A 14,390-nucleotide genomic window follows, 5' to 3' on the forward strand; every position below is an offset into this window, starting at 1 on the left:
TTGTGTCCAGAAGTTGGTAAAACCTTAACTGACATCAATGTCAAATTTCGATTTCAACAAAGGAGTTGCATAAAATTTTGTTTTAAGAATGTTTTTCCATTTGGTGATAACGTTTTATCGAGAGCCAGTGCTTTTGGTTGGTGCAAATTGTTCAAAGAAGGCAGAGAATGCGTTGAGACTGATAAGCGTTTTGGTCGTTCTTCCACATCTACCGATGAGAACCACGTCAACCAGATCAATGATTTAATAATAATAATAATAATCGTTGGCGCAACAATTCAATTGGATCAGAGCCTTAAAGCGTGTTAGAGCACTTCATTCAAGACCGTAACGGTACACTACAGGATTACAGTACCAATGGCAACGTGGTCAACATTGCGCTTGCCCGAGATTATTACCCTGATTCACAGCTCAGCTGAGTCGACTGGTATCCGACGTCAAATCTCAATACAAATTCTACTGTCACTTGTGAGATTTGAACCGCGACCTTCTATATGACAGCCTTGTACTCAGCTATCCGGACACCTTTTACTTTTCATTATCTGTAAGACTTAGTAGTATGATTTGTTGGTCATCATTATTCGTCGCTGAATTTCGTCCTTTTCATTACCATCCTTCGCTATGTTTACTTCAAAATTAAAGTCACCCATTGTCAAATTTTGTCGTATTGGCGCCTGTTTGATTGGGTCATGAAGAAGTCTTACTGGTACACAATCTAGAAATCACGGTCGTCTGACTGCATTTACTGCAAGGATATGGTGAATGATGCCTGCCACACCTTTTCTTCTGCTAAAAGTGGGAGCAACGCCATCGCCTGTCAACTGAAGGGTGACAAGTGTCTTTGGGCACCATAATTGAGACCATGTTGCAAAGCGAGAACACGTGGAGCAAAGTGGTATGTTACCACCAACGCAGTTTTAAGACGAAGAAGAGCGAGATGGATAGGGGAGAAGTCAGGGTAGCTGAGACACCCTAAACCACAGGGTCTTGCTCCTTGGCCCGTTTCCGAGTTAGCGTCCTAAGCACACCAGAGAGTTGGTCGGTCTGAGACAGGAGTCTAGCGCTGCGTAAATCTATTTCACTTTCCTACCCAAAATAATGGGTCCAGCCACCCACAATGGTCCAACGGTCTTTGACAAGAATATAACCATATTTGATGATGGAGTGATGATCTAAACATCCAAATCTTCCATCCAAATTAACCTGCAGAATGGAATTTTGTTTAAGAATTGAGGGATTCCTAAGTCCGCCATCCACTTAATGGCGGACCGGACCACCCAAGATGCAAAATTTAAGACTTGCGGTTTCGTCCAGGGCAGAATGGAGTTAAACTAAGGAAGCCAGACAAAACCATATAAAACGGCACATACTGTATATGTATTTCTGCGTACTTTTTATCACACTATTATCAGTTCCTCAATTAATAAAATCTATTATAGATAATAACAAAAGTCTTAGCATACTAATTTATAAGTCTTCGTATATAAATGTGTACATATGCCCTTTAGCTTAGTAATTTAATAGGATGCGGTCCATGTATTGCGCTTAGTAAACACTTCAGGACTGTAATGTATTCGACTGATAAGGCAATTGTAGAGTGCATTAGCTACTTGGCACCACCCAAGCGAGTATTCCTCATTGCTTTGATGAACACAAGCATTTATATCTTCTAGATTTGAACTTGCGACATTTCCGTCGTAATCTTTGAAACTAGAAACAACTTCATTTCTCTGTAACGAGAAGAAAATTGAACATTGAAAGGTGTTGAATGAACCGAAGCTGATAAAAAAGTTTAAATTCGGCGATTGATGTCAGTTAAATGCTTTATCTTGTTTGAGCTTCCGCAAATTCTTAGATTCTTATCATATTGTCAATGTCCAGTATGAATTGAAAGAACTTGTCTATATATAAATCTACTGGATAAGATTACAAATCTATTAATGGATGAATGAATTTGTTATTTTGACTGAAAAGTTTGATGAAAAACTCACATCAACTCTTCCGTAGGCATCAAAGTATCTGAAATGAATGAAAACACATTCCCAGTAACATTGTGGCTCCGATGGGGCATTGTAGTCATTATCATTTTCGGTTTGCGAAGAACTTATGCAGAAATCGATTGCAGTCATTCCTCTTCTTTTGGCTCCATATGGCTAGAAATCAAAGTGCTCCTAATTAGTATAAGATGCCTCCCTTTGTTTAAAAACATTTCACATACATTAGCTTGATAGAAATATTTGATATCTTTTTCGCTACCGTAGAACGCTTTCCGGAAGATATGGGGGAATCTTTCATTCATCTGCATCCACTTCGTGTAGTAGGATTTACAAGTTCCGCTCAAATCCACTTCCAATATGTCCCAAAAGTCACTCTCCTCAGTAGATAGGTCATTCTCATCGATTTGTTGGAATATTTTGTTGGCCTGCAAAGTAGAGAAAAGGCTGATGTTATCAATGATGCAGTAAATAAGAACTTTGCGTGTCCTAAAATTGGTATGGATTACACTGAATGTACTTTCCGTCGCTTATTGATTAGGCAGTAAGGACTCTCTATGTCCTAGATACACAACTTGCGTGCCTGGCCAGAACAAACGTGGAGATCTCAGTTACAACAAATACCCTCAGGATAAGATAAAGCAAAACGTTGTTTATTCAAAAAATATGGCCTCAATGATTCGTTCGGTTGCCGGGCAATCAATATTATTTTCACTATCCTAGATAATAATATCGAACGTATCAGGAATATTTGTTTATTCTTCGAATAGTATTTCTTGGGATAACAATTTTTTTTGCAGGTCGTAATGTATTGTTGCTTTTTGGCAATCCCTTACCAAGTCATTTGATGTTGGATTATCTGGTAAGGAAATCTCTTATATCCTTGGGAAAAAAATTCTAATCACTCTGAATCATTTTTCATGTTATGCATATTCAGGAAGCAAAGACTGAAAATAAAACTTTATCAAAATCTGTCTGTCTGTCTACTTTTCTTCCAAACGTGAAAATCTTCAAAAGATATTTGGGGGGTTTTTACCCACTAAAACTTTTAAACATATACAGGTATCTGCGATATCGGCTATATCCCGTGAGAAACTGCATGAGCTTTTAGTTTATCTCTCCGCGTCTTCTCTACATCCTTAAGGCCTGGATCGAAAATAAATTTATGAAACCATCGGTATTTTCCGCCCTTTCCCACCCTTCTTTTTCGGCGTTTACGTGATCAGGCCATCATAGATGCACGTCATTTTATCGGATAAATAGTCGTCTACTTCCTCGTCAAAGAATGTTCTTAATCCGCAGAACACTATTAAAGTAATGTGCCTATAAATCACACTCATTACATGCGGTACGTTTTTATTTTAACACAAATACTTTATTTTCCAGCAAATATGATAAAAATCTTTGTATTTTCTTTTTCTTCAGCCTTTGTCCCGTTCACAAGCGGGGCCCGCTTGTCGTGATCGGTTTAGCCATTTGGCTCTATCAAATGCCTGATCTGGATGCAATCTCGAGGCTTCTAAATCCCCATTCAGAGTATCAAGCCACCCTTGTTTCGCCCGGTCTTTTGGTCGTTTACCATCGACTTTAATGTTCCAACCAATCTTGGCATGTGAATTCTAGATACCGCGAATTGCGTGACTATACCATCGTAGACGCCTCTCTCGCAATTTTTCCGCGATCGGTGCAACCCCATAACGACCGCGGATATCCTCATTTCGGATGTGATCAAAACCTGTCACGCCACTAGTCCAACGCAACATCTTCGTTTCCATTACCGCAAGACCCCGTTCATTGTCTTCTATAGTCGGCCAACACTCAGAACCAGAAATTTTAGATTTGAGACGTTCGTTGATACGTCGATCACAAAGAACACCAGTTGTGTTAATAAGAAAAAAACGATCCTTTCCATTTTTGGACAAGTTGCTCGAGATTATTTTTGTTATTAGATGCTAGGAAAACATTATCATCATCACCATCTACGGCGCAACAATCAGTATCCGGTCTAGGCCTGCCTTAATAAGGAACTCCAGACATCCCATTTTTGCGCCGAGGTCCACCAATTCGATATCGGTAAAAGCTGTCTGGCGTCCTGACCTACGCCATCGCTCCATCTCAGACAGAGTCTGCCTCGTCTTCTTTTTCTAACATAGATATTGCCCTTATAGACTTTTCTCAGGTTAGATCGTCCTCATCCATACGGGTTAAATGACCCACCCATCGCGACCTGTTGAGCCGGACGGTCATGGTATCGCTCATAGATTTCGTCGTTATCTAGGCTACGGAATCGTCCATCCTCATGTAGGAGGCCAAAAATTCCTCGGAGGATTCTTCTCTCGAACGCGGTCAAGAGTCCGCAATTTTTCTTGCTAAGAACCCAAGTCTCTGAGGAATACATGAGGACTAGCAAGATCATTGTCTTGTACAGTAAGAGCTTTGACCCTATGGTGAGACGTTTCGAGCGGAACAGTTTTTGTAAGCTGAAATAGGCTCTGTTGGCTGCCAACAACCGTGCAAGGATTTCATCATCGTAGTTGTTATCGGTTGTGATTTTCGACCCTAGATAGGAGAAGTTATCAACGGTCTCAAAGTTGTAGTCACCTATCTTTATTCTTCCCGTTTGACGAGTGCGGTTTGATATTATTGGTCGGTTGGTTTTTAATGCTGATGTTGCCACCATATACTTTCTCTTGCCTTCATTGATGTGTAGCCCAAGATCTCGCGCCGCCTGCTCGATCTGGATGAAGGCGGTTTGTACGTCTCGGGTCGTTCTTCCCATGATGTCTATATCGTCAACATACGCCAGTAGTTGGGTGAACTTAAAAAAGATCGTACCCCTTGCATTTACTTCAGTATCACGGATCACTTTTTCGAGGGCCAGGTTAAAGAGGACGCATGATAGGGCATCCCCGTGTCTTAGATGATCCTGCTGCTTTTATCTAGCCTCGCACATTGGTCAGGGTCAGCCTAGTCAGTCTTATCAATTTCGTCGGGATACCGAATTCTCTCATGGCCGTGTACAGTTTCACCCTGACTATGCTATCATAGGTGGCTTTAAAGTCGATGAAGAGATTGTGAAACTGATGTCCATATTCCAACAGTTTTTCAATTGCTTGCCGCACAGAGAAAATCTGATCTGTTGCTGATTTGCCTGGAGTGAAGCCTCTTTGGTATGGGCCAATAATATTCTGGGTGTTTGGGTGATCCGGCCTAGCAAGATAGCGGAGAATATCTTATAGATGGTACTCAGCAACGTGATACCTCTATAATTGCTGCACTGTGTGATATCTCCCTTTTTATGTGGCATGGTTTTGGGGGAAGTAGTGTGTGGGAGGTTACTGTCTATCCAGGATTTTGCTAGGCGTGGTTATGGGCCTCGGAGTTAGTTACATATCAATTGGTAAAATATCCACGTGCTTCACGGTGTAGTGGTCTGTACTGGATCAGTGTCTGAATCTGAGACTGGATGAGCTCTTTCAAGTAATAACATATATTCGAAATTTGGAGAAAGACTTTGATGAGGTTAATTTCAATGGGCGGGAAAGTGATCAGACCCAGGTAGTTTAGCGGTTTGAGGGGTGTGGTTTGGTGACACACTATTTATGTTATTTCTGTGAATTGCTGCACGGCGGAGTCGATTTCTGTAGAGGAAGAACGGTTGAGAGGTGGTTACCCACAGGGAATAACTCGATACAGGAGTGGGTATTTTGCCTGTGGAATGAGGGGTGCTTAGTAGGAAGGAGAGCTATTATAGTTAGGGTGGGATTGTTGGGCGTATCAGTTGGCTGACCTAAATCCATTAGGGTTGATGGTGGGATTATATGTTTATGTTATCACATAGCACCACGTAGGAGAAACGTCTATTTGGTTAATTGGGTAAATTTGAGGTGGTTGGTTAGATTGGAGATATCAGATGGATTAAGGAACTGGTCCCGATAGTAGAGGCTACCTCGAAAAATGACGGCTGTTAACTTGGGGGATGGAGCGATTGTGGTAGAGATGAAGATTCGCTAGGCGTCAAGGAATTTTACTACCAATATGGTAGAAACTCCGTTTTGGAGGTCTGTACGGTCAGAGCGAAACGTGTAATTGAGGATAGAAAACTTGCGTTTGGGATTTACCTTAGAATCTGTGAAAAGGAGCAGGTTGGGGTTGTGGGACTTACGGGACTTGGATATTTCATTGCGTTCCTGTCGACTAACTACTGAACTGACTTTTAGCAATATCACTGTAGTTGGCATTACATAGCAGAGGAAGAAAAGGAGTGCTGGCCTCTTCACTATCGACGAGGAAAGGGAATTATAGATGGGGAGAAAGGAGCTGAGTTGTGTGGCTAAGTACGAGGTAGAGGCGTTGAAGAGCGTGTTGATCTCGGTGTCAAGGCCGAATGTGGTCTGGGGACGAGTTGCGTTTCTAGCATGGTTCAGATTGTTGGTTGAAAGTAGGAGGAAGTTGGGTGGGTTTGATGGGTAGGATGAGATTATGCTTGATGGGAAGAGTATATTGAGTTCGATAGGCGTAGCTTCGGTAAACATCGGGTTAGTCGCCGAGCGAGTAATAGATGGGGCAGTGCTCTGAGGCAGCGAGGAGGTAGACGGGGCAGCAATCTTGCCGATTAAATCAACACAAAGTTGTCAAGGAAAGCCGTGGTGGTACCGGGAATAGCTGTATTCGTATTGACTTGCTGGTTGTGATGCAGTAGGCGAATGTTCCAAGGCCTCGGGCTATCAGACCCAAGTTTGCACCCAGGAAGGAACTGGTGCTCCAACACCGGCCAAACCTTCTACTTGGCATATTCAACGCTTGCCTTGAAAAAGGGCATTTTCCCTTCTCGTTGGAAGGTGGCAAGGCTTGCGCTGATCAGCAAAGGAAAAGGCGACCCTGAGCTGCTTTCTCCATACTGACCACTTTTTATGCTTGACACTACCGGGAAAGTGCTCTAAAAGCTCGTCAGAAGTAGAAGGAAGCGATATGTACTGCCGGAGACTTATCCCCAAGGCAGTTCGGCTTTAAAGCAGGGAGATCCGGAGTTGATGCTGTCATCCAAGTCGTGGATGCCGTCCATCGAGCGGAGGCACACAGTCACCGAGTACGACGGGTGGTGCTCCTCGTAACACTTGACGTCAGAAATACCTTTAATTCCTTAAGATGGAAAGATATTCTAGGCACACTGGACAATACTTTCCACGTACCGAGCTATTTCTTACGATTATTGACCCTGCGTCCCATATCGATCGGCGAGTCAATAATGGAGTCAAAATCGACGGTTAAGTACCTTGGACTGACTCTTGATTTAAAGATGAACTTTTTCCAATAAATAAAAGCAGCATCGGATAAAGCTGCAGCTAGAGTTTCGGGGACTTTAGTCGGCTAATAGCGAACTTGGTAGGTTCCACGCAGTCTGTTCTGCTCTATCTCGCAGCAGTATGGGCTGACGCTCTTGGCAAGCGCAGTTTTGCGGGTGGCGTTTGCGTACCGCACACTTTCTGAGCTGGCCATGATGGTGATTGCAGGAGTGATTCTCATTACCCTTCTTGGGAAGGGAGTAAAGCCAAGGGAGGTTGGTGGAGAATACAAAGGTCTTCGCACAAGCGTTTGCGGACAATCCAGTCGTAATAATTATCAGCAAGTTTGCGGGCACAGTATGTGAACGCCTGAATGCAACAGCGCATGTAATCCACTGGACTCACGGTAAACGGCAAGAAGACTGGATTAGTTATGTTCACTGGGAAGGTCAGATCGGGCAGCTACACGCTACTCACATTAGCAGGGCCGGAAATCCAGCTGGTACAAACAGTCAAATATTTAGGAGTGCATCTCTAATCCAAATTAACGTGGAAGCACCATGTCCAAGAACAACCAGAAATCCTGTAGATTGCTTTAGTGCCTCAGGACTGCGCCAAAACGGATTCATTGGATGTATATATCCATAACAACACCCATTTTGATGTATGCATACATCGTCTGATGGCCGAGATTGAACTTTCCCAGCAGCAGGAACATGCCGACGCTGATTGAGAGACTCGGTTGGCACCTGAAGCTATCCTAAATTTATCCCCCATTCATTTGGAGGTGAAACGGAAAGCAACTAACGACTCAGATAGGCTAGATACTATTGGCGCGGTCATGGGTCCATGTGTAAATTTTTTGGCAAATATCAGGTGGCTTTGATGCCTGCCAATCATATGGTTTGCAGATTAGTCTTCGAAAAGACATACTCCGTCGTAATCACCAAAAGAAAAGAATGGTCGATAAATGGCCACGAATATTTCGGGTTACAAACTTAATAATCTCCACCGAAGGGTCAGTCATGGAAAACGGGTCGGGCGTAGGAGTGTTTCCTGGAAATGCGATTATGAAGGGAACAAATGGTTCCTGAAATATGGGTATCTGCATGCATAATAAATATCAGTAGCGAATAGAAAAAAGCAAGTCTTAATTAATTTCCAATAATTTAATCGCTAGAAACACCGTGAAATTGCACTTAGATCATATTCCATTCATTGGCACCAGAAGAATGTTTGCGACAAAAATGGAGGGGCTGTACCATTCGAATCTATTTTGACAGTCGGGCAGCATTATCAGTACTGAACAGCAACAATATATCAAGCCAGTTGGTGTCAAGTTGTCATAGGGGATAGTACAATGGGGCTAACAAAGGTCTGATTGCTTGGAGCTGTCCTCCCCCCCCCCCCCGTTTTTGGCAAAATGAGACAAAAAGCAGTTGGACTGCGCTATTCATTGGCAACTTAGGTGCGTGACCATGGTGAGACTGTGAAAGTCCATGAACGCTTCAGGCGGATGGTCATCAAATAGGCGCTTCTCAAGGATAGTACAATGGGCGTAACAAATGGCTTGAGTATTTGCAGCTGCGGCTGCCCCACTTAACTGAACTAACTAATTACTATCTGAGCCGAGTAGTAGAGGATATCCTGCACAATATGAAAGGGGCGACAATTCTACTGATCGTTTGACTATGCAGTGAAATTTAATTTTTCTCACTATTCTACCTTCAGATATTGGCTCCAATTTAAATAATATAAATAGGGTAAATTATAATTCTATTCCCATCTGATGGATCAAGAATTAATAGAAAACGAAGCTTTTGCTACTGACCTTCGCTGCATGTTTAAAATTCATAAAGCGACACAAGTAAGTTTCTCCCCTACGTCAATTGTTTCTCGTTGTTCTGCATAAATGCGTTTTAGTATTAAGTAATCTTTGATATTGTCGATACTGGATAAAAATAAAATCCGTAAAAACTCCAGTACCCCCACGAAGTGAGCGGAAAAGATTATTTCATAAAACAGGTACTGGAGCAAAAAAATGGTGCTATCATAGGCTCAAATAGGTCGAGGTTTTAATTATAGAACTGAAAAATTTTAGGAATGTCATCTTAGATATCGAAGCTTAGTAAGCGGAGACAGTTAATTAACTTCTAACCTGGAAGAGAAAAGCAGAAATTAATGTTCGAACGTTACGTTCTAAAACTCCACATAAAAGAAAGGCGCCTTCATTGTATCCAATTAAAAATGCAGCAGGTGTTGCAACTATGCATTACCATAACTTATCATCAAAGTTGTAAAATATTGAAAAGTAATGATGTTGCGAAAAGTAAATAAGTGGAGAATAACTGGTATTGTGCCCTAAGTGTCTTGGAGCCACACCAAAATAAAAACACTTGTGTTATCTACTGGAATATGGGAGTCACTTGAAGCTTCTATCTTTATCATTCATCAGCTACATATATTCCCGTGTGTACGTTCATAGATATAATCACACGTAACAACTGCAACCTTGTATGATAATTTTTGAGCAAATCTCTGGAGAAGTTACTGCACAGTGGAATGTTTTTGGAAAATGCTTTGGCTTAGACTCTTGGTTTATCAGTTAGTAATGTTAATGGCCGGACAGTCCACTAACGTTATACTCACATCTAATCCTCTCGAAACCAAATCGATCAATCCCAATTTTTCCAGGAAGCACTTAACGTAGCAATGTGTCTCCTTCTTATCGGGAAACTTCCAAAACGCCCACATTTCTTTAAGATCGGTGTTTGCATTTGATATGTTTCGACACCTCTGGAAAGCAAAGGCTGCGTCTTCGGGAGTGAAGCTGCCACTCTGCACAATAGAAAAGATTTTTATTGAAACCTTGATACACCCGCGATTCTGGCTCTTCAAGAAGTACCTCTATCGAACTCATAAACAAGAGCAAACAGATTATTTCAAAATAAACTTCTTTCAGAATATTCATTTCACTGGTCTGATCACTAACGAGCTTCCAACCGAAAGAGTTGAATTTGAAGTGAATAGCGTGGAATATACTCTATTGTGGCAGTTGCGGCTTGAGACTTAAGCGTCCCCCGATAACGAGGGCAACTGTTGTTTAAATTCGATTGATTTGTGATAATTATCACTACTGGGAGTACTACGGGTGAATGATGAAGGCGGCCAATCTGCTCTTTAACGACTATGAAATCGAACCATTCTAGAGGGAACAATCTGTAAACTAGCATTGGATAAAAATTACTAATATGTAGATTTCATCTGAGTGTACGCGAAGAGTTTATCAAAAAATACTTTGCTTATCAGTGTACTCAGCGTAATGCCCGTAAATATTTGTTTTAGGTATGTTTAGGACATGAATTGAGTTTAGAGTGTACATACAAATGCACATTATTTCGGTTGGTATACGTCGCTTTTACGCCTAATCATATTATAATTAGTGGCAATGGTATGTGCAATGGCTTTCTAGGTAGAGCCATATATGATCACGATGCATCTTTATCTATTTTAGTAAAAGTAACCACTTAAATATTTTATTTCCGATTCCGGATTTTACCTCATACTAACACTAAATGCCAAACCAAGGACAGAGGGTCTTTGGTGATAGGTGGCCGATGGTAATCCACAATCACGTTTGCAGAATGATGTACTTCTTCTGCATGGTTTGAACCAGATTGTCTGAGAGTCTCAGGACATCTATTTTTTTTAGGAAGACACGTCCGCCGCTCCAGCTCAGCCATGTGAACATCGGAGCGGGGGTGTGTGTGATTCGCACCCCCAAAGACCACACCCACGAGACCACCGTTTAGATATTACTTGGCCGGGTGGATTTGTCTGTAGGTACTTGTGCTTTTGCTCCTTTCTGCTTATTACTTTCCTCAACAGCTCGTTTTGGACGTAAGCCAGTTTTCCTTCGACCACAGCATCTCCGCGTCTATATCTCCGGGGCACAGGTAGATACTTTACAGCTACCACACTTTTGCAGCAGTTTACTACTACCCTAAGGGTGTCCAAAGACACATGAAGCTGGAAACAATGGATTGTAACTCCCCAAGTGGTAACTCCCTTAATGAGAGGAACGGGAAACCTGACTCCGGCGGCCTGTCGGTAACACTGTCGCATAATTCTTCCAGAAATAGGGAGGGGAGGAGAGAGGACTACAGGCTTGCCTGTCAGAACCTTCTCTTCCGCCTCTATTAGGAGAAGCGGAAGAAAGAGAAACAGGTGATGTGAATGGAACTGGCTAAATTCTGGTATGTGGAAACAGATCCATGCAGTCTGGACACCGTGAACTTGGGACTGCTCCCAGTCGACGCAAACGGAAGCCAACGATTATTATTATAAGATTGCAGGGCAGTGTTTATATATGTCTGGTACAAGAGCCATGGGTTCGTTTTAACCAAACCTATCATCATCATCAACGGTGCAACAACCAGTATCCGGTCTAGGCGTGCCTTAATAAGGAACTCCAGATATCCCGGTTTTACGCCGAGGTCTACCAATTCGATATCCATAAAAGTTGTCTGGCATCCAGACATACGCCATCGCTCCATCTTAGGTAGGGTTTGCCTCGTCTTCTTTTTCTACCATAGATATTGCACATAGACTTTCCGGGCTGGATCATCTTCATCCATACGGATTAACTGACCCGTCCACCGTAACCTATTGAGCCGAATTTTATCCACAACTTGACGGCGATGGTATCGCTCATAGATTCCGTCGTTATGTAGGCTACGGAATCGTCCATCCTCATGTAGGGGGCCAGAAATTCTTCTCTCGAACGCTTTGTCCCTATGGTGAGACGTTTCGAGCGGAACAGTTTTTGTAAGCTGAAATTGGCTCTGTTGGCAGCCAACAACCGTGCGCGGATTTCATCATTGTATCTGTTATCGGTTGTGATTTTCGACCCTAGATACGAAAAATTTTCAACGGCCTCAAAGTTGTATTCTCCTATCTTTATTTTTCCCGTTTGACCAGTACGGTTTGACGCTGTTGGTTGTTTGGTTTTCGGTGCTGACGTTGCCACCATATACTTTACCTTGCCTTCATTGATGTGCAGCTCAAGATCTCGCGCTGCCTGCTCGATGTGGATGAAGATAGTTTGTACGTTTCGGGTCGTTCTTCCCATGATGTCGATATCGTCAGCATAGGCTAGTAGTTAGATGGACTTAAAGAGAATGGTACCTCTTGCATTTACCTCAGCATCACGGATCACTTTCTCGAGTGCCAGGGTAAAGAGGACGCATGATAGCGCATCCCCTTGTCGTAGACCGTTGTTGATGTCGAATGGTCTTGAGAGTGATCCTGCTGATTTTATCTGGCCTCGCACATTGGTCAGGGTCTTATCAACTGACTGTTTCTCCTACACTTGGTGGTGGCAGTATTTGTCCATCGTTTTCGGTTGGCGGGACCTCCAACTCGCCGATGTTCTGGTTGTGCAGTAGCTCATCAAAGTACTCAACCCATCGTTTCAATATACCCATTCTGTCGGAAATCAGATTTCCCTCTTTGTCTCGGCAGGATGAGCATCGAGGTGTATAAGGCTTCATCCTGCTGACTTGTTGGTAAAACTTGCGCGCCTGGTGCGGTTTCTCCCTGTACTTTTCTAATTCACAGACTCGTTGGTTCTCCCAGACTTCCTTTTTCCGTCTGTGAAGTCGCTTCTCCGCTCGACGGAGTTCGTGGTAAGTCTCTGCGCGTACTCGCGTTCTTTGAGAATGCAACATAACTCGGTATGCGGCATTCTTCCGTTCCGTTGCTAGCTTAAATTCATCGTCAAACCAACCGTTCCGACTCTTTTTGCGGCTGGGGCCAGTATGTTTGTGGCCGTATCAATGATAACGTTGTGAAGAACATTTTTTGATGCTTCATCTCCAGGTCCTCTGTTGACTGCGGTTATAACCATTTTCCCTTTATAGGTGTCGCGGAGGGCTGTGTTGTGGATGGCTTCAGTGTTAACTCTCACCTGATTGTCAGAGGGGATTCTGGGTGGTGTTGTTATTCGAGCTCGGAGCACTTGGCCAAAGAGGCAGTGATCCGAGTCTATATTGGCACTCTATATGTTCTGACATTCATCAAGGCTGAGAGGTGGCGGCGTTTGATGAACATGTGGTCAATTTGGTTGAAAGTGGTCCCGTCTGAAGAGGCCCATGTATGTTTGTGGACCGCTTTCCGTGTAAACCAGGTACTTCCAACAACCATTTCGTTTGACACTGCTAACTGAATAATCCGCAGCCCGTTGTCATTTGTATTTTAGTGTAAGCTATGGGAGCCAGTGTATCGCCTGAATACGGGCTCCGTCTCTACTTGACTGTTAAAATCCCCAAGTATGATTTTGATATCATATCTGGGACAGGCTTCGAGGGTTCTTTCTACTGCCTCGTAGAAGGTATCCTTCTCCGACTCTGCAGTCTCCTCTGTAGGGGCATGAACGTTAATGAGGCTTATATTTCTGAACTTGCCTCGCAAGCGCGGAGTTCATAGCCGTTCGCTTATGTTTTCAAAGCCGATAACAGCAGGCTTCATTTTTTGGCTGACTAAGAAACCTACTCCAAGCACATGGTTTAGTGGATGGTCACTATAATATATGGTGTAGCGGCTCTTCTTCAGGATACCGGTCCCTGTCCAACGTATCTCCTGTAATGCTGTTATATCAGTTCTATACTGGGATACGGTATCGGCTAGCTGCTTGCCAGCTCCACCTCTGTACAGAGAGCGCACGTTCCATGAGAAAATGCGCAAATCGTTATTCCGTTGTCGTTGCCGGGTTCGTCGTTGTGTAATCCGTCCAGTCCGAGGCTCTTGCTGCGGCTTCGTAACAAGTTGTTGTCCGTGTAGGGTTGTCAGCCCTACCCAACCCCCAACCTGGAGGACGAGTTGGTACAATTTGTCCCCTTTTTTGGCGCGGGAGACCTCGTCCTTCTCCGTCTGCAGCTTTTCGTTAAGAAAGAGCGCCCAGCGGTCACTACGTGGAGGTGGAGATAGGGTTTGGTAGTATCCATTTCTTTTGTCGTGCCTTCGTTTTCGAAGAAAATTAAGCATTGCAACCTTCTGTAATGAGAATCTTCCTTTTTATTATATTTAAAATTATGTTCCTTCGCAAATCCTT

At 43.1% G+C, this 14,390-nt stretch overlaps 1 protein-coding gene across 1 annotated transcript; it reads right to left on the bottom strand.

Moving 5' to 3' along the window:
* Positions 1-1,355: 1,355 nt before the first annotated feature.
* On the bottom strand, positions 1,356-10,493 carry LOC119651629. Its single transcript, XM_038055291.1, has 5 exons — positions 10,185-10,493; positions 9,929-10,117; positions 2,219-2,422; positions 1,992-2,153; positions 1,356-1,730 (listed from the first exon to the last, which is right to left on the bottom strand). Exons 1-5 carry the CDS (start codon positions 10,248-10,250, stop codon positions 1,518-1,520), a joined length of 834 nt encoding a protein of 277 aa, XP_037911219.1. The 5' UTR covers positions 10,251-10,493; the 3' UTR covers positions 1,356-1,517.
* Positions 10,494-14,390: the final 3,897 nt, after the last annotated feature.

Source organism: Hermetia illucens, chromosome 3, assembly GCF_905115235.1.
Source record: "Hermetia illucens chromosome 3, iHerIll2.2.curated.20191125, whole genome shotgun sequence".
In the NCBI taxonomy this organism is placed as follows: Eukaryota; Metazoa; Arthropoda; class Insecta; order Diptera; family Stratiomyidae; genus Hermetia; species Hermetia illucens.

Excerpts from the sequence above, each read along its gene's own strand:
- LOC119651629 (XM_038055291.1), bottom strand. The coding sequence starts at position 10,250 with ATGAATATTCTGAAAGAAGTTTATTTTGAAATAATCTGTTTGCTCTTG. Across the intron at positions 2,423-9,928 it reads TGGTTTCGAGAGGATTAGAT|GCCAACAAAATATTCCAACA; the intron begins GTGAGTATAACG and ends TCTACTTTGCAG. Across the intron at positions 1,731-1,991 it reads ATGCCTACGGAAGAGTTGAT|AGAAATGAAGTTGTTTCTAG; the intron begins GTGAGTTTTTCA and ends TTCTCGTTACAG.